The sequence below is a fragment of the Odontesthes bonariensis genome, chromosome 12 (genome assembly GCF_027942865.1).
Source record: "Odontesthes bonariensis isolate fOdoBon6 chromosome 12, fOdoBon6.hap1, whole genome shotgun sequence".
Taxonomy (NCBI): Eukaryota; Metazoa; Chordata; class Actinopteri; order Atheriniformes; family Atherinopsidae; genus Odontesthes; species Odontesthes bonariensis.
In genome coordinates this window covers 7,947,777-7,972,945 of record NC_134517.1, presented here as the reverse complement: position 1 = coordinate 7,972,945, position 25,169 = coordinate 7,947,777, and the positions used below count along the sequence as shown (strand labels likewise).

Here is a 25,169-nt window from a genome sequence, read left to right as displayed (position 1 = left end):
AGTCCGGCTAGTTGGCTGGGGTCACAAAAATAAAGCGTTTTGCGTCTCAAAACAATATGCGTTCAAAAGAGTAATACATTTGCATCGCAAAATCGTTGTCCAGAAAAAGTCAGACTTCACAATCGCTTGGCACTATTTTCTCTCTCCCTTCGTATCACTGCCTGCTGTGTAGACTAGGGCTGAACGATATATCGTTATCGTATCTATATCGAGATATGAACATTCAAGAAAGTAATTTCGAAAAAGCAACGATATAAACGATATATTTCCCCCGCGCTCGCCCTGCTTATACAGCTCCGGCAGTCACCATAAACATTACTTTTAAGATTGCGCTTGAACGCACCCCACCGCCAGCCAGCCACAAAGCTTATTTCACGCTTGCTGTGGATCGACAGCTGAAGCCAACCAATGACAAACATAGGAGGGTGGGAGTGAGGGAGAAGTAGACTGAGACGCACACAGCCACACACATTCACGGGGAATTCACGGCGAAATCAAAACGAAAGAAACGAAAGAAAAGTGACATGAGCGCAGAAGATAATTCGGCCGGTGGCAGTGCAGAATCTAATTTTGTGCCAAAACATAAATCATCCTCCATTATTTGGAGGTATTTTGGATTTAGAAAGGATGATGTCGACCAGAGCGAGGTGTTGTGCAGGTCGTGCTTGGCGAAAATTAATCAATACAACTGCACTCTTTTGTTTTATGTTTTTATTTTTCTGAAAAATGCTTGGTTTTCACCGAACCCGTAGTCATATCGTATCGTAATCGAGATATCTGGCATGAATATCGAGATATGAAATTTTGTCCATATCGTTCAGCCCTAGTGTAGACCGTGCAGACCGAGCAGTAACACTGTAACAGGTGCAGCTATCGGCAGGTGGCTGTACGCATGTGAAGCCAGCAATGAATTCAGTAAAAGTTGGAATATTGTGTTACACCATCCTTCCTTTTAACGACACTTTTCAGGAGTTTGGGAACGAAACGTCGCAGTTTCAGTCGATGCAGTCAGATGCTGGCTTTTGAACCTTTCACTGATAACAACCAGAGAGATTTTTATCTTTGGCTTTCAGAAGCTGATGTCAGTTTTTTACAAAAGCAGTTGAAATGTGAACTCATCTGATCACTGAACACGTCGTCACCGTCTTTCTGTCCACTTTAGCACTCGGCTCATTCCGTTTACATTTAGCTTTCCTTTTGAATGAGACAGTTTGAGGTTACACTTCTGGATGCTTTGACAGACTTGTGTCGTATGAAAATGGATTTTCAGTATACGTCAGAGAACGTGTGGCTATACTGATCGTGGCAATATGATGGTTTTTCATGCAGTGCTGCCTAAGTTCAAAGGTCACGCGTTTCCAACAGCGCCTCATTATTTTTATCCCCCCGCGTACGCCTCATTTTAATGTTTTATTTTGACAGAGCAAGAGGCTTCCACCAAAGGCTCTACCACCTGACTGTTTCCCCAATCAAACGTAGCCGTGCAGTCTCGTCACATGACCATACTCAATCTCAGCGGCAGGACGGGTTAGCTTTACAATTTACAGTCGTAGCAAACAAAGAAAGAAATAGATGAAAAATGTCAGAATCAACGGTCGGAAATGAAGACACAGACGAGGCCTCATACTTAAAGGTAGGGTAGGAGATCCTGGATTTTGAGTCCAGCGAAGCTGCATTTTGAAAATACACAGGTCAAAAGTCCCAACCCTTTTCTTCACTTTCCCCCCGAAGGCACGCCTCTAGAGTACATGAACGTGCACGAGCACGAACGTGCACGAGCGCTGTTCTGACAGCAAGCATCCATCGTTGCCGTATTTAGTATTTAGTTTATGCTAACTATACGTTTAATAATGCTAGGTGCTAGCCAAGCTGGCTCTAGTTTAGCTTCCTGCCAAGCTTCTGGGCGCGTAATTCGTTCACGGAGCAGGGTACGCGCACGGGGGGGTGGGGGGGGGGGGGTGGGTGGGAGGAGCAGATTGCAGTTTGATAGACGGCATCAGAATCTAATCATCGTTAACGGTCCGTTCGTTATGATTGGATACTGTTTATCCTAGATTGTACGTTCTAGAGGCCACTAAAACTTTTCATATTTGTGTCAAAACTTTTAATTAATTGGTCGCAATGAGGGTGTGAAGAGTGTTTCAAGCAATATGTAAAAAAAATGCTCCAGAAAAAGATCCCCTACCCCGCCTTTAAAGCATGTTTACCTTACAAAGAGTGCGAAACAGCAGCTACATTAGTGTCTTCTGTGTTAACCAACACAAACGGACATGTCAGCATTCAGAGACTCAACATTTAACTTGATCAATCATGTAGCGGTAAGCTTCCTAAATTAGTTTCCCCCGTGGATAGGCGGATGCTTGTTTTTTAGGTTACATATGTTTTAAACATTTCCTAAGTCTCTTTTGTTTTTTATTGAAGTACTTGAATTTATCTGGATTATTTTAATTTAAGCTACTTTGTAATTAATTCATTTTAATTTATTTTATCAATTGGATGAACTCTAATTTGCCTAAAGATGATTATTTAGTATTTTTGTTTGTCTGATTGAATGCTTGTGTTAACAAATAAATCAGACGTTACTCAACAGTTACTCAGTACTTGAGGAGTTTTTTCACCAAGCACTTTTTTATTCTCACTCAAGTAATTATTTGGATGACTACTTTTTACTTTTACTTGAGTCATATTATTCTAAAGTAGCAGTACTTTTACTTGAGTACACTTTTTGGCTACTCTACCCACCTCTGGTCACCAGTTCATTTGCTGATTGTAAAATCTTCCAGAACACTGTTCATTGTAAAAAAGGTTCTGTTTTTGGGGCGTTCTTTTTTTGGTCAGTCAGTGAAGATGTTGAAAATGATTTCCTCTGTACTTTAAAAAAAATGACTAAGTTGAGTTGTATTTTTCTACAACAGTTTGTCTGCTGTTCAGATGAGTCATTCATGTAAAAAGCTACAGCAGACCTTACTGGTTTGCCGAGGAGTACACCATGTTTGCTGCCGTGACCCGAGCATAATCAATTTTTCCATCCACGAAGACCTTAAATTATTCATTTTTTTCTTGATGAATAGAAAAAATCCACACACTGAGGAACTTAATTCATTTTTCTAAATTGCCTGGCTCAAGGTAATGTGTTTGCAAAGGCAAGGGTTGGAATAGCTGTTTTACGAGGCAAACCTTCCTTTAATATTTCCCAACAGCAAAAGAGTTGAGTGTACGGATTGTGGAGCGTGCTGACAGCTCCCCAGTCCAACCCGGGCAGTCCTTGCAGTCCTCCAGATTGCTGAACACTCCTGGGGAATTCATGCAAAGGCAGTCAAAGCAGTGTTAAGATTAGAGACGCCGCAGAAGGTGGACATTTTTCATTTGCAATAGAAATTGCTCAATTTTCTGAAGGATGGCTGGGTGTGATTGCGCCGTACCCGTTTGTGTGTCGAAGCACATCCAGCGTGCGCAGCGACCGGAGCACATTTAGAGACATGAAAAAAAGACGTTGCTTAACTCCACACAAAGTCGGAGGGAGCGGAGCAGTTGTGTTGTCTTTGTGTCACAGAATTTTATCACTTACAATTATCTGGAAGTGAGTGTAACCAATGCATTTGTATTTAACACTCGCAACTTTTGTAAACTAAATGTAAGGAGTGCAGCTGTAACACTTTAACAGAAGGAACACTTTGTTTTGTTGGAAAGATTAGACATCAGTGCCACTGAGGAACAGAAAAACAATGTTGTGCTACATGGTTTGATCTCCTGTTTTGGAAGTCTCCATTCTTCGTCATGTCTTGTACCATGAAACAGACGGGACACTGAGTGCTAGTTTATCAGCTCCACAAGGATAAAAACACATTCTCCACCCAAACTGATTGTGATGTGACTCGGTGGTAAATAAATATAACACAGCAGTTACTGGAGCTTTCATTTTAGGCGTCCTGACAGCTGCTGTAAACTTTACCTCATTCTCACAGGGTGGGAATGTTTTGTTTTTTTCTTTTTCTTTTAATAGAGTCTGTTCTTGGGCTTTCTGCTGCCTTTCAGCGAAGGTTTGAGCTCCAACTGATTTTTAACTCCAGTCTCCCTGCTGCTTTTTCAGGTGGAAGATTGGCAGATAGTCAGGAGGGACCTCACCAACGCACATTTTCCACTATGAACCGCGCCTTCAACAGAAAAAGAGGTGAGCAGACGGAACCAGTTTACACGATTAGCTTCTGGAATTGAGGTAAACCTGTTTTAGCACCAGCGCAGCACAGACATCCCTCTGAGGTCTGAGACAGGACCAGTGTTGTTCCCGTCATCTTGGTCTGTTAGCTGGGCCAGTTATTTCCAAACATCCGCCGTGTGTCCTGACACCTGAGTGTCAATGGGTCCTGCATACTTCCGTGGGCTGTTTCTATGAACTGGGCTGTTTGCCCCAGTTTTTCCTACATTCCAAAGAAGCAGTGAGTTATGTTGAAGATCCGAAATGCTGTTTGAATTGCACTTATAGGAAAAGCAGGAAGACAAAAATGGAATGAATGACATGAAAACTTGAAATAACTTGCACAGTTAGTTGTTAGTGCATCAAATGGAAGTTTTCTTGACTTCTTAGTAAAGATTTACTATTCTGAAAATAGGAAAATCCATCTCTAATTTTCCATAGTGATTCTGCTGTTTGATCACCCAGTAGTTGGCAAACAAAACATAACTCAGCTGAGCAATGTCACTTTCAAAAGAAAATATCAGTTGGTGAACATGACGAATGACTAAGTTCACCTTAGAAGAAGAAGCAGGTGGCAACTGTTTGTGGAAGACATCCCAGACTACCCCATCCACAGCTAAAGGCATTTGCTGTCATGAATAGGATGAACAACATGTGGGAAAGCAGACTGGTCATGCATCCCACCTCGCGATTTGTTTTTAGTCAGAAATGTGGCTTGCTCTTTAGAGCAGAAACCATCCAACCAGGGACCAGATGCATACACACACAAACTGCCCGTGTGTCTCTTCCTTTTCACACAAACTGGTACAAAAGAAGGAACATGTGCACCTGACACGTTCGTCTTGCCTATTTTTAGAGCTGTTGAAGCTTGTAATCAGGAAGGTGGCCAGGGAAAAATGGATTAAAAAGAAAAGAGGCAACAAACCAGAATATTATCAATGTTGTTAATCTGTGATTTTTATTCTTATTCCACAACAGAGACACCAAATACAACTCATTTTCTTTTATGTATTTGATGTAATTCTGGGTGTTTCACGTTCAGTAAACTTGGACTTCTTCTTTGTTGCTGCTTTCATTTTTATGTCTATTTAGTTGTGGTGCCAAGAATGTTTTGATATGCAAATAACTAGTTAGAGGATTGCCTGCATCTATTCATGGCTGAGAATGAGAGTGGTAATCAGGTTTGTGCACACGCGTTCACTTTCACGATGATTTAGAACCATACGTACGTACAGATTTATTATCTGTGTGAGCGTATTCATAGTTTGTATTGCATCTGGCCCCAGAACTGCTTGTTCTCAGAACATCCTTCCTGATATCTGATACTACAATGAACTGGGTCTGTGTGTTACTTTTGGCTCGGACACTTTACCTCAGCAGTTTTGATTTAGTTTTTCTCACATATTCAACATGTTTGTGACTGTGAAGAAGGTCTCTACGATTGTGGCACAGAGCCATCTTGTGACTCATGTGCACAAACTTTTGCTGTCTTCTCATTTTTGGCCCCATACTTCAGGAGGACGATAGGCCTAAAAGGAAAAAAGAGGGAATCATCAAATCGAATCAAATCAAACTTATTTGTATAGCACATTTCATGTACAAAACAATTCAAAGTGCTTTACATAAAATAAAAGCATTGCAGCAGGGAGTGTCAGATGCATCAACAAAAAAAAACAAAGGTCCAAAAGTAGCTCTATTTTACTTCTAACAGAGTCGGATAGATCAGGTCCCACAAAGCTGCTGCAGGTTTTCAGTAATTTATCAAAGTCAAAGTCAAATTTATTTGTATAGCACATTTCATGTACAAAACAATTCAAAGTGCTTCACATAAAATAAAAGCATTGCAGCGGGGAGTGCAAGAAGCATTAAAAATACATAAAAGTATATAAAGAGAAATAAATAAAATAATTTAAATGAATTTAAAAACAAGCAACAGTCCAGATAAATTCAAAGATATTGTGCAGATTTCATGCATAGACACATGAGAACAGAAATGTTTTTAACCTGGATTTAAAAATGTCTCCATTTGGTGAAAGTTTAATCTCCACTGGCAGTTTGTTCCACTTGTTGGCAGCATAACAGCTAAATGCTGCTTCTCCATGTTTAGTCTGGACTCTGGACTGGACCAGCTGACCTGAGTCCTTGGATCTAAGAGCTCTGCTGGCTTTATATTCTCTGAACATATCACAGATGTATTTTGGCCCTAAACCGTTCTGGGATTTGTAAACCATCAGCAGGCTTTTAAAATCTATTCTGTGACTGACTGGAAGCCAGTGTAAAGATTTTAAAGCTGCTGTGATGTGTTCAGATCTCTTAGTCCGGGTTAAAACTCCAGCAGCAGCGTTCTGGATGAGCTGCAGATGTTTAATGTGGAGAACAGACATAACGTACACAACCTTCCGAGCCTTTGCCTGCATGTCAGTAAGCGGGTTGCTCAACGCTCCCGGTTTTGAGGTGACCCTGCCCAAATGCAAAGGAGATATTTGGAAAAATCAGCTTGAAGTGTTAGCCACCATCTGTTCCACTCCCCCTGGTATGAATCAGCAGACCCGGAGAAGTGTTGGGCAGAGCAGAGGAGAATATCCAAGACCCAGGTGGTGCGATGGGCTTTAATGATATTTGGCTTTAATTCACTTTTTCCCATTAGGCCTTCTGTTTTAGGAGTACGGCAATCTGGAAGGGCATATGTTCACTCCTCACGTGTATATTTCCACTTGAAATGGAAATGCTCCACCATTGATTTAATATCCATGCATTGCAGCAGATACAATTCCTAGATTTGTGAGGACCTGTTTAAAAAGAGTGAGTTATAGTTGTAAGCAGGCGCGGTGTGAGGGCTTGCTTTGGCAGCAGGCAGGTAAACAACGGCTCCTGTTACAGGGGAAGCCGCTCACAGACAGGCCAGCACATTCTGACCATTTGTTTTTAACTGTGCATCACTTCATTGGTCTTCCCTAACAGCGTGTTAAAGCGTTTTCACTGAGAAAAGGGCAACTATTTCCCAAACTCCAGAATCAGAATACCAACAGGTGCCTGCCCCTTAGACCTCTTTCAAGGCTCAATTTCTGCTGTACTTGATGCAGTCAAACTGAAGGTCAGTGAAAGAAAGGAAAGCTTTTTCCCCTCACAGAAAGAAAATGTGTTTTTATTTCAAATCATGAATCAGAATCTTCAGAACTATCGTCTGTTTGTGCTGTTTGCATTCATTCTCAATTGATGCCTCTCTGTGTTTGTCCTCAACGATCTGGGTACAGAAATGTCCTTTGATGAGAAAGATAAGATTGATTCCTTTGAAAACATTGTTTTTCTCATTCTCCCAATAAATTGTGTTCCAGTTATGGGTATTGAATCGCCCTGAACCATGAGTATGCAACATTTCTTTTGCAGTTCACAACCTCCCGCACAAGAAAAGCAAAGGTTTGTTTGCAGGTGGTTTTCCATTACAGTGAATCATCTCACAGTGAAGTTAAACAGGATGCTTTTTGGGCAACAATTCATTGTCATTTTAACACTTATGTGTTGTTTTAATGTTGCACCAGAGGACTTTGGACAGAGGTCGCAGCTTGTCTCTGTTTCTTTTGTCCCTTCTGAACGGGAATAGTTGAAATGAATAGTCACCGTACAAACAAACGTGTGTAAATGTCCTACAACGGTCATATATCTCTAATTTTCTCTACTGGTCCTGGCTGCCTTTGCTGCTTTTGGCTGAGAGAGTGGAGTCTGGCTCCAACAACAGGTACTAAACTGAATTAGCTCTCTGTAACTCATTGTCTTCTGTGGGCTTGATCGCGTCCAGCGGGTGGTGCCAGCAGGACTCTTGATCATTTTTATCTCCTAAGTTTATTACCCCCTGGTCTTAGACGGGACTTGCACTGAAGGGTTGGAGAACATAACTTTGAGTAACCAACTCTTAGGTTTTTAAAGGATGTCATTGGCAACTTATGAGCATGTGGCCCCTGTAGCTACATGTAGCTAAAAGTACCAGATAAACTATATATGAATATATTCAATTACTTCTACCTCTTGCTTAACTCTGTGAAACCAGATTGTTTTTCTATATTTTTTTACGTGGCTAATAAACTTGATTTATCTGCTGTTTCGTATTAGTGTGTTTGTCAGTCCTGAGTTGGCAAAAGCTTTAATAAACTATAAACAAAAAGAGTCCTTTGATTCGCTAATGTAGATGTACAGCACAGAGTGCAAATCAAGTTTTTATTGAAACCAGAAACCACAGCGCACCAGAGACCTGAGCCAGAGCTGAATGAATGGGATTCTTCTGGAACACTGCACAGACATGTCTTCAGATTTGACAAAAAAACATTCACTTCACGAATACAGAATACAGACAAAATTCCAGCCACTTATCCTTATGGGATGATGACGATGTGAAAACATTTATAGCCTAAATATATGATCAATAACTCATTTGAATCCTGGTAATTGTGTTAGAGCTGCCAAAATCAGCCAGAAATGATCTTTGAATATTCCTTCTAAAAAATCCATTTGAATATGAGTTGTTTGGCATTATATTCACAAGAGGGTGCAGCAGTGCAAAGAGAGACATAAAAACCTGTATTGAAACATATGTGCATGCATCTGTCACCATCAGGCCAGGCTCCCAAAGGTGGCTGTTTTTGAGACGTGCCCCAGGCTTCTGGTAGGCTAACTGTAATAAACAAAGCCTAAAGGCCGGTGCACACCTTTACGATGTCATCGTTGCATCGTTTGTCGGGTGATCGGCATAACAATTCGGACCGTATTTGACGCGCTTGCACGTCAACCGCACACACTTGCGAACCTACGATTTTTTTGACCGAATGTTATCAAATGACCGAAATAGGCAGCCACAAATCACGTGACTTTCAAACTGAAAATGGCGATCGATTTTCCCCGGCTTGCATTATTTATCATTATTCTACTGCGTCGATTATGTCGTAATCATGCCATTGAGAACAGGGAGAAGAGAAAGTTGTGGTCACAAAGTTGGTTACGAAGGCGGGAGACACTTGGTGTTGTCAGAAATCTCCAGCATGAACTCCGGCATGAGGATATGGAGGGCTTTCGCAGGTTTCTCCGCATGCCGCCCGAAACTTTTGATCACATTCTGACACTGATCGATCCGTACATCAGGAAGGAGGATACATTCATGTTTGTGTCGTAGTCGTCCAACGTGACTAAGTGCGCTATTCCCATTGGCTGTTTAAATAATCCTGCGCGATGACATCGGAACAGAGACCGCACACACATACGATTGTATTCGGCACAAGGAAAATCCGTACGGAAATATCAAACATGTTTGATTTGATCCAATGAAACGACAAAATCGTTTGCTACCGCACACCTTTACGATTCCCATGCGAAGTCATCGGGCCGACAAAATCGTACAGGTGTGCGCCAGCCTTTAATATAACTTTTATCTCAAGGATCAACAATTTTAACATCTACTCTGAAGATTCTCAAGTGTTTCCAAACGAGGAGATGCTCAGAGTATGAATTTCTCTGCGGCTAAGGGTTGTGAAACATCCTGTAATCACTGCTGCAGGGTTGTTGTTGGGTTATTTAACAAAGTATGGCCGACATGTCCAAATCACGACTTTCTTCTGTTGCTTATGCAGTACAGTGGATCCGGCGTTTTTTTTTCCTCCCCACATCCGATTTTTTGGTTCATAATTATTTTAAAGTAGAGAAAAGGGATCATAATCCAATTTAGAACACAGACGCTAAAACTCCTTTGTGAATTGCTTTTAGAATGCCTCTCCTCTTTGCAGCGACAGCCTTATTTGAAGCCCTGTCCTCTGTCATGTTGCCTTGAAGTTTTCTGACCCACATTCAGAATCACTCGGAGAACCAGTAGATTTAAACGTTTTATTTACAGTGAAAAAACAGGAATCAGAAAACAGGACAAAGTGGACAGTTTACGGCGGTGAAGTAACAACCAGCCTTCCGATTAGTCTGAGGGAGGGAAGCAGACTGATTAGAGGTGTGTAGTTGGATCTTAGCGGAGAACTGATGAATACGCTTACATTGGTTGTTGAAGGGGGGGGAAACATGGACCGGGTAAAGGATTTGATGCGGAGGGTCTGCAGAAAGTTCCCTTGGTGATCCAGGAAGGGTGAGAGCGAGATCCGGGAGGATAGGGTTTGCAGGAGGCGTCGCGCTGGAGAGTGGACAGGTAGGTGAAGGAGATAGAAGACAGCTGTACACGAGTTAGGCCTTTCCAGGAGGGTCAGGGACGAACTGGGCTCTCTGGTCGTCTAAAGGCAAAAACAGGATCCACATGAAACGTTCATAAAAAAGGCAGCAAAGATTCACAAGAAGGCAAATTCTTATTTGAGTACTTAATTCACATTCATGCTGGAAGTACCATCGGGGTTAATCATCCAGCAACAAGAGGTGATCCTTCTTCTCCTTATAAGCACCAGCCAACTTGATGTCAGATTGGCCCCAGGTGTGCAATGACCCAGAACTGGCCAACTCTCCAGCAAAGATCCTCTCTGCGGCCGGAACACTCACTCTCACACAAAACACAAACACCAAATCCTAACACTCTCTTGAGTACAGCCTTGAGCAGTGTCAGAATCAGCCCAACATAACTTGATATCTAAATATTTTCACATTCCTTTAAACTCATAATGTTCACATTGTTGTGAGCATTAGACTCGTATCTGGTTTTAGTGTTACGGTGTTCTGATATTACTAACACTTTGTTTTGGTGGCTTAATGACGACGATGGTACTTTCCATGTTATGGACTGTGACTGTAAAGCACTGTGTAAAAAGCACCCACGTAGACAATTAGATGTGGATATGAATGCAGGGACGATTGTATTAGCCTTCTCTGCTGAATCCCTACACAATTAGAAAAAAATAGGGAAGAAACAGTCGAAGTGACAATTATTTCTGAAATGTACCGATGGAACTGTCGCACGATCCATAGTTTGTGTATGAATGGAGCAAATAAACGGTGTAGTCCAGGCATGTCTGATGTGAGAGGAGAATCCTTAGCAGCACAGTACAGTGTGAGTATATGTCACAGTCTGAATGTGGGCTCGGACCACATTGTTTCGTAAAGCCATATGTATGTAATTAATAAGCCTCTCTTTTTCGTTGGCTCAGTATAATCCGTATTAGCCACAAATGAACCATGGATTTCTTCTTGGAAACAACATTTGTTGTCTTTCTTTCACTTTAAGCTAAGTAAGGAGTTTCGGTAGCTTTTCACCAGAAGAAGGAATGCCATTACGTGAATTTATAAAAGCTTGACACAAAATCACGAACAGTTGTACCATGTAGCAAACTCCAATAGAGCAGCCCGGCGATAATGTCCCAAAGTGAAGCTTGTGTTGTATTCAAAACTTCAAGTGATTTTCTTTTTTCCCAGTGGAGCTCTAATCACTGTTTCTATGTGAATGCAACATTTTGCATTGCCTTTCACCATCTGTTTTCGCCCTTGCTTGCTTCATTTATGGCCGAATGCATTTTTGTTCCCAGACAGCAGTACTGTTTAAACCCTCCAATTCTTTATCTCAAAGTAACACTCTCCTGCTGCTCCTCAGGAATGGTGGCTTCGGTCCGTTCTGCTCTGAGTCCATTTGAAGTTGTCTTGTGCATGATGGAGAACTGTGCACAGCCTGCAAATTCTTTGTGTGTCATTGATTGAGCACTGCAGTGAATTAGGTTATTGCCTGCCCACTTCTTGTCGCCCTACAGAAAAATTGTGCACCAGCAGTGTAGCTCTGGAGCTGCAGAGCTCTGGGTAGAGCTAGCTTGGAGAATTTTAAAACGCAGCTTCTCTGTTCCCACTGTAACATAGCTGTTCGTACAAAAAACCTCAAATCAGTATCACGTTGTGAACAGTAAACCTTTGCTCCAACCAAAGGCATTTGTTTAAAAGTGGTTTTACTTTGGTTCATTTAGGGATTCAGTTGGAAGCTGTCAACTCAATTTGGACGCAGCATCCTGCTGCTCTGAGCAAAAAATGTGATTGCAGTTTTTCTTTTCTTTGAAAGCTTTTTGTCGTTGGCCAGATGTTCAGCTTGACTTCACGCAGATATTCTTATTTAAGGACGAAGAAGGATATATTGAGACTGTTTTTCCTAATGAGAATATTAGTGGTATTGGCTGCATTAAGACCCCTCTTCACCTCAGTATGTGGATTGTAATTTGTGAGATAAACACATGTCAGATGTAACTGATTTTTAGATAACCACCAATAAATTCAGATTACCACAAATGATTGAACTCTGATCCCCTCCAGATCACGATATTGAAATTTTAGTTCAGAATAACACCGTCAACACCGTGTATGGTGAGGGCGGGGCTCTGCTGACTTCAACTAGGGACGTCATGAGTCGGTGGGGGGAATACTTCGAGGGCCTCCTCAATCCTACCGACACGCCTTCCGATGAGAAAGCAGAGTTGGGGAGCTCAGACGTGGGGCCTCCCATCTCTGGGGCTGAGGTTGCCGAGGTGGTCAAAAAACTCCTCGGTGGCAAGGCCCGGGGGTGGATGAGGTCCGTCCTGAGTTCCTCAAAGCTCTGGATGTTTTAGAGCTGTCTTGGTTGACACGCCTCTGCAGCATCGCGTGGACATTGGGGGCAGTGCCTCTGGACTGGCAGATCGGGGTGGTGGTCCCCCTCTTTAAAAAGGGGGACCGGAGGGTGTGTTCCAACTATAGGGGGATCACACTCCTCAGCCTCCCTGGTAAGGTCTTTTCGGGGGTACTGGAGAGGAGGATCCGACGGATAGTCGAATCTCGGATTCAGGAGGTGCAGTGTGGTTTTCGTCCTGGCCGTGGAACAGTGGACCAGCTCTATACCCTCCGCAGGATCCTGGAGGGAGCATGGGAGTTCGCCCAACCGGTCTACATGTGTTTTGTGGACTTGGAGAAGGCGTTCGACCGTGTCCCTCGGGGACTCTTGTGGGGGGTGCTCCGGGAGTATGGAGTGCCGGACTCCTTGATATGGGCTGTTCGGTCTCTGAATGACCGATGTCAGAGTTTGGTCCGCATTGCCGGCAGTAAGTCGGACATGTTTCCTGTGAGGGTTGGACTCCGTCAGGGCTGCCCTTTGTCACCGATTCTGTTCATAATTTTTATGGACAGAATTTCTAGGCGCAGCCAGGGCGTTGAGGGGGTCCGGTTTGGCGACCTCAGAATTGGGTCTCTGCTGTTTGCGGACAATGTGGTTCTGTTGGCGTCGTCAGGCCGTGACCTCCAGCTCTCACTGGAGCGGTTCGCAGCCGAGTGTGAAGCGGCTGGGATGACCATCAGCACCTCCAAATCTGAGACCATGGTCTTCGGCCGGAAAAGGGTGGAATTCTCTCTCCGGGTCGGGAATGAGATCCTTCCCCAAGTGGAGGAGTTCAAGTATCTCGGGGTCTTGTTCACGAGTGAGGGACGAATGGAGCAGGAGATTGACAGACGGATCAGAGCGACGTCTGCAGTGATGCGCGCTGTATACCGGCCCGTCGTGGTGAAGAAGGAGCTGAGCCAGAAGGCGAAGCTCTCGATTTACTGGTCAATTTACGTTCCTACCCTCAACTATGGTCACGAGCTGTGGGTAGTGACCGAAAGAACGAGATCGCGAATACAAGCGGCCGAAATGAGTTTCCTCCGCAGGGTGTCTGGGCTCTCCCTTAGAGATAGGGTGAGAAGCTCGGTCATCCAGGAGGGGCTCGGAGTAGAACCGCTGCTCCTCCGCATCGAGAGGAGTCAGATGAGGTGGCTCGGGCATCTGGTTAGGATGCCTTCTGGACGCCTCCCCGGTGAGGTGTTCCGGGCCCGTCCCACTGGGAGGAGGCCCCGGGGAAGACCCAGGACACGTTGGAGAGACTATGTTTCTCGGCTGGCCTGGGAACGCCTCGGGGTCCCACCAGAAGAGCTGGAGGAAGTGGCCGGGGACAGGGACGTCTGGGTCTCTTTGCTTAAGCTGCTGCCCCCGCGACCCGATCCCCGTACCAGCGGAAGATAATGGATGGATGGATGGATGGATAGTTCAGAATAAAAGACAAGTTTTAGCACCGTTAGATTTCCTCTTAATTTGATAATAACAGTCCTTACAGCAGCATTGTCGGTGTTACAAACTGTGATCTTCACCCTTTCAGCATTTGTCTCGTGTGCAGTTTGATTTGGTCAGAAATTAACTTTCATTGTCACCACGAGCTGCAGTGTTTTTTCCTCAGTCATCAATAATTCCTATCCATATACTCCGGTTAATTACAGCAGGCATCCAGGGACTGTATGTTAGGCACCTCTTGACTGGTATTCGATACCTCAGGCAGGATTTTAAACAAGATTCACTTTCAGAAAATAACCCTGTTTTAAAATTCAAAACCTTTTATTTTTACTTTTAATTATTGAGTTGAAATGTGGTGCATGCAGCCATGTGACAAAGAAGGTATATAATGAGTAGTAGGACATAATAAAAAGTTATGTCCTAATACTCATTCCTTACCAAGTCTGCAAAGTTGTCATTGACTTCACAAAAAGAAGCCAAAATGCAGAAGGACGTGTGTGAAAAACCAAATACACTCCATGGTTCCACAGCTTGTGGAGCCAATACCTTGAAGTAATCCTTTTCTGTGTGGAGTGATCAGTCTCTCTCATTAAGGGGGATCTTTCTTCTGTAGAATGTTGCTTTACTTTTTTGAGGTTTGTTGGAATTCATTTAGGCACAGCTCTCCTATGATCCTGTGGCTGCAAAACAGGCCCGAATCATCATCCCTCCACCACCGTGCTTGAGCGTTTGTGTGAGATGTTTGTCACGATATGTTGTGTTTGGTTTTCTCCAAACATGCTGCTGTGCTTTACGGCCAAGCATCTCCACTCTGGTCTCATCTATCCAAAGGACATTGTTCCACAAGAGGAGAGGCTTTCTCCTGCAACCCTTCCAAACCTTTTCTAATTGTACCGTCATGCACTTTCCACATGCTAACTGAGGCCTGCAGAGTCTGAGATGGACCTCTTGGGTTTTTTGCAGTTTCTCTGAATATCCCAATGTGTTTTTGTTGAATAAATAAGGATATCATGTGACTCATCATGTCATCCGTTGTGTGTATATATATATATATATATATATATAGTATATACCTCATTTCAAGACTTAGTAACAATTAGGAGATTTTTATTATTTTAATTATTATGACACGGTATTATCTTATTAAAATTAGGACTGGGCAACGATTAAAATTTTTAATCTAACTAATCACATGATTTCCTTGATTAATCTCGATTAATCGCATTTGTACGCAAAATCCAAAAATGAATTCAAAAGTAGTGAATAGCTTTTAGCAGTTAGTTTTATTTTAAATGTGCTGCCATATGAATGAAAGTGCCATAACATTTGTTGTGCAAACACACTTTTAACATCAGCATTTTTATGTAGTTTTTATGTAGAAGCCTCGCTCCACTGTCTGTTTCCTTGAGTGACTTGCTGCTATCAGTTGTGTGTTTTGCCTTTAAGTGATATTTTAGACTGGAACTATTACGGTGATAAGACAATTCAACTCGGCTGTAAATGCAGGAGTTTTTTAAAAATTTATTTTGAAATACGTGCTTTTATGTTGAAACAAGTAAAAAAGGAAGTAGCGCCGGTTAGCTCCGTGAGCTTCACACCGATACCGAGGAGCATCTGTAACGGTGATGTTACCTGCTAGATTATTTTTATTTTATTACTCCATGCTTCGTGGTGTTTGCTGTAACTGTGGGAATGTGATGCATTCAACAGACTTTTACAATAATAAAACCTGTGTTAATGCGCAATAAAATATTTATCGGCGTTAAATAATTAACAAGTTAACGCGATAATAACGAGTTAACTCGCCCAGCCCTAATTAAAACATTAAAAACTGAGAGGGTGCAGTTTATTTTGACATGACTGCATATGCAATAAACAATTGACCTCACACTTTGTGTTTGTATTCATAGTGCTTTGTACCAAGCGTGGAAAAAGGATAAATATGTTTTAAATAGGCTTTCATGTTTTAAGTAATTCTGCTCGAAGCCATTTTCTTCTTGTTTATGTCGTTGCCATCTTCTGCCGCAGAGAGAAAAGAAGTACACGTTCCCACCGCCTGCTCTAATCTCAGCACTGTTTGCAAACACTTTAAAGGATGTCAGCCTGCCTGCCATGCTGCTGTCAGCTCTCACCGCTCCCTTCCTTCTTCTCTCTTTACTCTGCCCGGGAATGTAGTTTTCTGGCCTCTGTAGTTGTAAAAAGGAGGAGGTGACGTATCATTCCTCCATCAGCTGTCATTCGAGAGTCACGCGAGGAAGTGGATTGATCTTTGGTGGAGACTTTAGCGAGGTGCAATCAGATTTAATCTCATTGCACACCTGCTAGCCAAATTTAGAAGGACAGTTTAAGTAGAAGAAAAGTTCCATGTTGTCAGTGCTATGTTAGAAAAGGCAAAGAGCTTAGAGAGACCTCAGAGTTTGGATAGAGACGAGCAAACCCCTCTTTGTCCATTTCCTGTTGTGTGAAATGACTTGCTTTTGGATTTTATGTAATGAACCTACTTGGAATAGTGTCAGGGTGTGATTATGTATTCCCCGTTTGTGCTTTCAAGCCCTACATTATGATGTGATTATAATTATGATTAGCCTCAGAAGTTACAGAATTAGTACAGTTAAGTCCACCTATTTGCAAAAGTATCACGTGATCTCAGTATTTATTTTAATTAAGGTCACCAGAGTCTGTAAGACCACTAAACAAATCGGGGACAAAGTTCCAGAGAAGTACCGATTAGGTTTAGGTACGCATCCATTCATTCAAAATGTGTGGAAAAGTATGCCCAAACCTTTGCCTGCTACTGTATATGTATGTACAGATTGCAACAGCACTAATGAATGTTGTAGATAAGCAACTAAAAACAATCAAAATCAAGCAAACACTCCGCTCCAAATGAAGACTAATTAGAATGGAATTAATTATTTGAGCCACTTGGCCAACAACATCAGTGTAAACAGTCATCAACATTCTTGGGCAGAGGACAAGGTGAAGTCGAGTCACATCGTTGACAGGTTGCAAAGTGTTGATTAACACAATCGACGAAAACCAGCCGAATGCCATAGTTATTCGTCTTGAGATTAATGTTTGTGGCGATAAGCCGCTGGAGCAGGAAATGAAATGTGAAAAGAGTCAGAAACACTGAACGCAGCATGATGGGATTGTTTTGGACCGTGACCTGTAAGGATCTCTGACCCGCTGTGTACTTTGTGATGGCGAGTCCTTAGTGTCTATATTCTCTTCAAATAATAATAATAATAAACTAATGTTTGTCCAGACTTGGTGATTATTTTCCCTGCTACCAGAAAGAGTTCTGAAAGTGCTCAGTTCACCATTAAAGTAGTCTTGGAGTCAGTTTGACATGTCAAGACCATCGAGGTAGCATGGCACTAAATGACCTCGTTGTTCAGCTCTTTATTTCTTGAATACTTCTCAAATATAAAACAGCTGAATGAACAAACTCCAAGTGTGCCTAACATCTACTTCTACCCAGCAAGTATGTGATGCTACTGAGGAGGAACCTGCCTGTTTTCTACATATTTCTGTTGGTTAGCTCACCTCATTCTTGTTCAAAGACATTAGACATTTTGTAAATGTGCTTTGTTGAACATTCCTTCTTGAAATGTTTAGTTGTGAGAGATGTTTACTGATGTGACTAATTGTACCTCTACCTTAAACGTGACCATTGATGACTGCTTGTATCGTTGCAGATAAATCATGGATGCACACCCCGGAGGCTCTGGCCAAGCATTACATACCCTACAATGCCAAGGTAGGGATGTCCGGCCGGCTGCTGCACTGTGATAAGCCTTTTCAGAGCAGTGTGACAGAGTTTAGTGAAAGAAAAAGCTAAAGCTCCTGATGCATTTCATCTCCTTTTATCAGGTACTGTTCCACAAATTAGCCTGACTGTCTCCGGACTTGTTAATTCAGGTGGAATGAAGACATGCATAAAACTGAAGTTTATCCATTTAAATGTTCATATCAGTGATAATGTGAGTGCTGTGGTTGTGGTTAGCATCACCATATTCTAAGCATCAACAGTCAAGTAGATCATATTTCCTCATTAATCTAACAGAGCAGCTGTTTCTTTTGGTGTCATCGTGGAAAACCCTCCCTGTCAGAGTTTACTTTTGAAAAGTGTCTTCATGATGATGACCTCTTGATTTATTTTGTTTTAATGAAAGCATCTTTTCTATGTAACGTGACTTATGGGCTGTGTTCAAAACCGCATACTTCTCCTACTACTCCTACTAACTTTTTGAGTTAGTTTTAGTATGCGAGAAGTTCCCGGATGAATACTAGATTCGCCGAAATGTTGGGTATGCATCATGAGATTACTACTCATACTCAAACTACCCAAGATGCAATGTAACGGGGACGTCGCCGATCGTCATTTCCTCTCAAAACGGCAGTTTCAAGCTAGCTACATCGAGGGTAGGTTCACTTCCTGTTTTCAAAACAAAAGCACCAATTGTATTGTAATGACTTTGCCTATGATAAAAGGAAACGGGTATTTTATTTTGTGAAAATAACCGGAAGTGCGTTGCTCACTACGGCTAGATTTAGTAGCGCCGAATTTGACGGAACAAGATTGTAAATAGACCGTATTTTGTCAGATTTTCAACACGTTGGGGATCTAAACGACTACTTTCTCGCCTGAAAATGTTTCAAATGTTGCTAAAGTTTACAGAGTTTAGAGCTTAAAGGGATAGTTCGCCTCTTTTGACATGAAGCTGAATGGCATCCCATATTAGCAATATCATTTATGAACATTGACTGCGTCCTGTGAGCCGAGTTCCAGCCTCGTTTTGGCGTTGACGAAGGTAGTCCGGCTAGTTGGCTGGGGTCCCGAAAATAAAGCATCTTGCTTCTCAAAACAATATGCTTTCAAAAGAATAATACATTTGCATCACAAAATCTTCAGCCAGAAAAAGTCAGACCTCACAATCGCTTGGAGCTATTTTCTCTACCTTCATATCAATGCGTTCAGCCACCTGCCGACAGCCGCACCTGTTACGTGTTTACTGCTCGGTCTGCACTTCGGTCTGCACGGTTGACACAGCCTGTAGATTGTGAGGTCTGACTTTTTCTGGCTAACGATTTTGTGATGCAAATGTTTTACTCTTTTGAACGCATATTGTTTTGAGAAGCAAGATGCTTTATTTTCGGGACCCCAGCCAACTAGCCGGACTACCTTCGTCAACGCCAAAACGAGGCTGGAACTCAGCTCACAGTACGCAGCGGGGGATAAGTCAGTGTTCATAAATGATATTGCTAATATGGGATGTCATACAGCTTCATGTCAAAAGAGGCGAACTATCCCTTTAAACGAAATCAGCTTCAGGCCGGCTGTTTCGGCTCGGGCAGGAGCGAAATGCACTGTGGGTAAACGCTCTGATGCTGTCTGATCGATGAGTATGCAGTATGGAAGTATGCAGTTTGCAAGTATGTAGTATGTAGTATGTAGTATGCAATTTCAAACACAGCCATGCTCAAACTACCTGGTCCTGATGTGAGAACATCATGAAATGGCCCTTTCTGTCCTGACTGGAATCACTCAAACATCCAGTTCACATCTGTCGAAGGAGTTGTGTCTCTCCCTGTCAGCATTTTCCTGTCAGGCTGGTTTCTGCTTCAGTTTGACAAAGAATTTCTCTGTTTTGAGGCACAGAAACTGTCTTCCTGCATCCTGTGCTTCAAAAAGATGTAACACTGGAGCGGAGGTGGAACTCCAAAACTGCCACCTTCCCCAAGCTGCCGGAGCTTTTTTCTTTTTTCTTTTTTTGTAGATGCAGCACAACGGGAGAATGAACTGGCAGAAGAGACCTTTTTAAAAAAATCCGAGCAGATTGTCAGCTCTCACTGATGAGTTCCTTGTCTGCTGGAGTTAGCTGAGATCAGAGCAGAGCAGAGCACTCGTTGCTGAAGGAGTTGCAGGCAGTGGATGTAAGGAGGATGTGCTTCGCCTGTGTTCACTGGTTTAAAGGACCCAGGACCGTTGAAAAATAAGCTCAGATTAATTAAACAAGCTTTTTCAAAGCATTACCCTGACGCTGTCAAAAATGAGAACAAATATGTTCAGTCGTGTGGCAAAGAAAGTACACCCACTGCCAATTCTAAAGTTTTATGTACCAGAACGTAATAAAAGAAAGAATATCTGGGTCGTAAAATGAGGTAAATACAACACGTGGCATATTAGAACTTGTCATTATTTATTTTTTAAAACATTGAGTTAAAGAAGCAGAAGCCGCTTGTGGAACCAACTTTAGCTGCTAGAAACTTGAAGTAATCATTCTCTCTTTGACGCTATCAGTCTGGAACCATGTGGAGGAATTTTGGCCCACTCTTCTTTACAACATTGCTTAAATTCATTGAGGTTTGTAGGCATTCATTTACGCTCTGTAAAGGTCCCACCGTAGTATTTCAGTCAGGCTGAGGTCTGGACTTTGGCTGGTAACATTTAACATGCTACCTGAGGCATGTGCAGTCTGAGATAGTTTTTTCTCGGAGCATTGCACTCTCTCTGGAAGATTGACAACTGTCTTGAATATTTTTCACTTGTGGATAATCTTCCTGCCTGTAGGGTGATGGTCTCCAAACTGTTTGGAAATTGACCTTTAAAACTCATGGGCACCGACAAATTGCTTCTCAAAGATCACTGCTGATGTCTTTCCTCCTTGGCATTGTGTTTACACACACCTGAATGTCTCCAGGGCAGACGACTAACAAAACCTCTGCTTCTATAGAGGTGCTCACACTTGCTGACATCAGTTCATGGAGTGCATTTGATCAGCACCTGGTAATGACCAGCTTTTTATTTCATTATGTTCTGATACCTTAGAGTTGAACAAGGAATTGCTCTCTTTTCCACATGACTGTACGCACATAGTGGCGGGTATCCTTTATAACTTGTGGATGAAAGTTGAGTTGCACGAAGAAAAACTCAAGAGACCAGAAGTTTGTATCAAAATCTGAAGAGTTTAAAGGGATAGTTCACCTCTTTTGACATGAAGCTGTATGACATCCCATACTAGCAATATTATTTATGAACATTTTCTTACGCCCCGCTGCGTCCTGTGAGCCGAGTTCCAGCCTCGTTTTGGCATTGATGAAGGTAGTCCGGCTAGTTGGCTGGGGCAAAATCGTTCATCCAGAAACATTCAGATCTCACAATCGCTTGGCGCTATTTTCTCTCTACCTTCATATCACTGCATGCTTTGTAGACCACGCAGACCGAGGTGTAGACCGAGCAGTCCCCTGCTTCCGAGCAGTAAACACCGTAACAGGCGTGGCTATCGGCAGGTGGCAATCACGCAGTGATACAAGGGAGAGAACATAGCGCCAAGCGATTGTGAGGTCTGACTTTTTCCTGCAAAACGATTTTGTGATGCAAATGTATTACTCTTTTGAACGCATATTGTTTTGAGAAGCAAAACGCTTTATTTCTGTGGCCCCAGCCAACTAGCCGGACTACCTTCGCCAACGCCAAAACGAGGCCGAAACTCGGCTCACAGGACGCAGCGGGGGGTAAGAAAAGGTTCATAAATAATATTGCTCGTATGGGATGTCATACAGCTTCATTTCAAAAGAGGCGAACTATCCCTTTAAAAGTTTGATTGGAGAGCATTCCGAACGTAGAGATGATGTGAAAACTGTAGAATGTCCTTCCATCTCTGAAAGCTCCTTTTTTTGTCCGGGGCGAACGCAGAAGTTCTGAATGTGCCTCTTATATCTTCGGCGTCTCTGTGTCTGGAAACTCTGCAGGTGTTTGCACCTTTGATTGATATGCTGACACCTCTTTTCTGAAAGGCCCTGGACTCATGGCAGCAGGACAGAATCAAACTGACCCATTTTCTTTTTTTTTTACTTCGATAGGAAAATAAAGAAAACACATTTTAAAGAATCATGAGGAGATACACCAGCCTGTATTCCAAAGCAGACTTTGGTAGATCCGTGTCTATTCGTTTATGCCAAATTGTTATCCCGTCATGATCAAGTCACAACAGCAGCAGACCTTTGTCACTGCAGTTTGCATTTTCCTGTTTGGAATTTAATCAGCGTCTTATGAGGTGACAGTCAAGGCTGGACTCGGCTTCTGTTTGTCTTCTCAATGTCACCTCCTTCTTCTCCAATGTCCTTACGCATATGGCTGCGACACACATCCTAAAAGAACTGTTAGGATATAGGTTTGGGTGCCATTTTAAAGTATTACTGACCCGAAGGCTACAAGAGAAAAGAAATCGCAGTCATAGGTTTTTTAAATTAGACACATCACACTCTGCCCTTTAACTGAGCCCGTCAGCTCGGAGGAGGGAGCACAGCACACGTAGCAAGGCTGAACTTAGCTTTTCATCCTGTCTCATCTGGATGAACTTCTCAGACCTGCCATAAGGTTGAAATGTGTGTGTGTGTGTTTGTGCCCAGCATGTGGAATGAGAGGCAGGGGGGGCTCGTTCTCAGCTGCATGCACTGGTTGATGGATGAGCCTCCGAGCTTGATTTGCCTTGTGGAACCTCCCCAGTCGCCGCCCAGAATGCACTGGTCAGGAACCTGTGCTGCCCCATTCTGCTCATTGCGTCTGCCAGCAACACTCCCAGACACAACCACCAGTGTGTTGAAAGTTCATTTGTCACACTGCTGCAGAATTCTGACACTTTAGTAGAGAGCTCCGATTGGCAGCAGCAGCTTCCAGTTGTTTCTCTCTGTCTGTTTTCTTGCATTTAGAAATAAAGAAATAAGTCATTTGCTGGGAAGAACTAGCTGTCACAGTAATATTAACTGTTTGTTTGGCTCATCAAATAGCTTAAATGTTCATTTAAGTCTGAATAAGTCTGAAAAAAATGACTTTTTGTATGGAAGCTACAAATGTGCAAGACAGGAAAAATCTGCTGTGGCATCACCGACAGTCAGACAGGCGTTAGCACCGTCAGGATTCACACGGATTTCACTGTATCATTCAGACTGTCCATGCCCCTCTGATCTGCTTGCCGCACTCAACTGGGAGACATTGTTATTTTGTTTTTCCCAGCCTTTAAAGGGCTTGACACCACTCTTTATGAAGCCTGATATTGGAACAGGCTGCACACATTAAGCTCAGGGGCCAACGAGGCAGTGTGTGTGTCTGCAACAGTTACCCTGCTGCTGGACGGAAGGCACCTCCCTCAGGCACAATGGCTCCATCTGTTGGAAAACAGCTGAAGTGCTCCTTCTTACTGAAAATATTCAATGTTTTCAGTGGTCAGAATGCACATTTTCGTCAACGCCAAAGTTGAATCAAGTTGAATCTTTCCAGACTAATTGTTAACTTCCAGACACTGTTTTTCTATCATCGTATTTTCTTGTGTGTTCAGTATGTTCTCACAGCGCTGCTGTCGCATAACAACTCTTTCTGTTCTCTCTTCAGTTCCTTGGAAACACAGAGGTTGAAGCCCCAAAAGGCACAGAAGTTGTGAAGGATGCAGTGAGGAAGCTAAAGGTAAAGCCCGTTCTCAGAAGCAGCTGTAGCCTCGAGGATGGTGGAGTGTTGTTGAGTGAGCAGACAAGATTGGAAGCTTGGAGCAAGGGAGGTGGGAGTGAGTGACAAACGCTCCCCTCCCTAATCCAGTCGAGCAAGGTGCCCTTGCAGTGTTTCTACTCCCAAGTGTGGATGACTGGAAGTGCTCGATAGGCAGTTTGTTTAGTCAGCCAACCGAGGGTGGATGCAGACCTCGGTACAATGTAATGTTCAGGTTTCAGAATCAGAGGGTTTATTAAGTTAAATTCTGCTGTTTAACAAATTCTGACTGGATTCTCTTTCTATCTGATTCTTTAGGTTAAATTCTGCTGTTTAACAAACCGGTTTTTTGACATTGGGCCCTTGATTTCACATTATAACATGATGTTCTACTCACCCCTGCTTGTTGTTGGTCATTTGGAGCTGTTCCGAAGATATTCGTGAGGCGTCTGGCTGCTCTCTTGAGATATTCGGCCATGAAACGGTTTCCTATGGGCAACGTTATACAGGTACAAACTATGCTGTTTATAATTTATTAATTACTGTACACTAGCACTGATAACGTGGAGGTGCGTCGCTTACTTAAAAAAATCCGGGTTACTGTAATTTTGAATTTTAGCCGAATGAATAAATAGGCAGCAGGTCTGTGGGCTGTCTGTGGCAGTAGCACGACGAGGACGTCAGTAACACCCACTTTACGACAAAAATTCAAAATTACAGTAAATTACAGAAGTAAGCGACGCACCTCCACGTTATCAGTGCTAGTGTACAGTAATTAATAAATTATAAACAGCATAGTTTGTGCCTGTATAAGCTTGCCCATAGGAAACCGTTTCATGGACGAATATCTCAAGAGAGCAGCCAGACGCCTCTCGAATATCTTCGGAACAGCTCCAAATGACCAACAACAAGCAGGGGTGAGTAGAACATGTTATAATGTGAAATCAAGGGCCCAATGTCAAAAAACGGTCTTGTCCTTTAAATTCTGCTGTTTAACAAATTCTGACTGGATTCTCTCTTTCTGTCTGATTATTTAGGTTAAATTCTGATTTTTAACAAATTCTGACTGGATTGTCTCTTTCTATCTGATTGTTTAGGTTAAATTCTGCTGTTTAACAAATTCTGCTGTTTTCGCTACGAAAACCAATACAAAGCGATTTTATGATGTGTTCCATTGGATATTGAAAGTCGGAATTTCTGAGTTCCAAGTAGAAAAAAATAGACTGGAACGCCCTCTAAAGTTGGATTCCAGAATCCAGTGGTGTTAGCTTTTTAGTAGTACATCTGTCATTTTCTGTCTTGTTAAATCAACCACAACCTCCATTAGTGAACACATGGATACAGTTTTTATGTGCACAAAATAGAGTGAAATGCATAATCATCAGCTTGTACTGCTATTAACAGATAGCCTGCACAACTGGAACACGGTCGACTCAGGTCTGACATCATTCCCGGTTCCAAGTTTGACTTCC

General features: G+C 42.6%; 1 protein-coding gene across 9 annotated transcripts in view; it reads left to right on the top strand.

Annotated features, from left to right (window-relative positions):
- The window catches only part of LOC142396377 (PTB domain-containing engulfment adapter protein 1), a 109,799-nt gene that overhangs the window by 69,617 nt on the left and 15,013 nt on the right, over window positions 1-25,169 (top strand). For 8 of the 9 annotated variants that reach the window (XM_075479029.1, XM_075479026.1, XM_075479022.1 and 5 more), the window contains 3 exons: window positions 4,091-4,171; window positions 17,912-17,973; window positions 23,608-23,679. In XM_075479029.1, the coding sequence (XP_075335144.1) occupies window positions 4,144-4,171; window positions 17,912-17,973; window positions 23,608-23,679 (162 nt within the window). In that variant the 5' untranslated portion in view covers window positions 4,091-4,143. Of the gene's footprint in view, window positions 1-3,890; window positions 3,967-4,090; window positions 4,172-17,911; window positions 17,974-23,607; window positions 23,680-25,169 lie in introns of those variants that run through there. The other variant, XM_075479024.1, reaches the window with a different exon arrangement.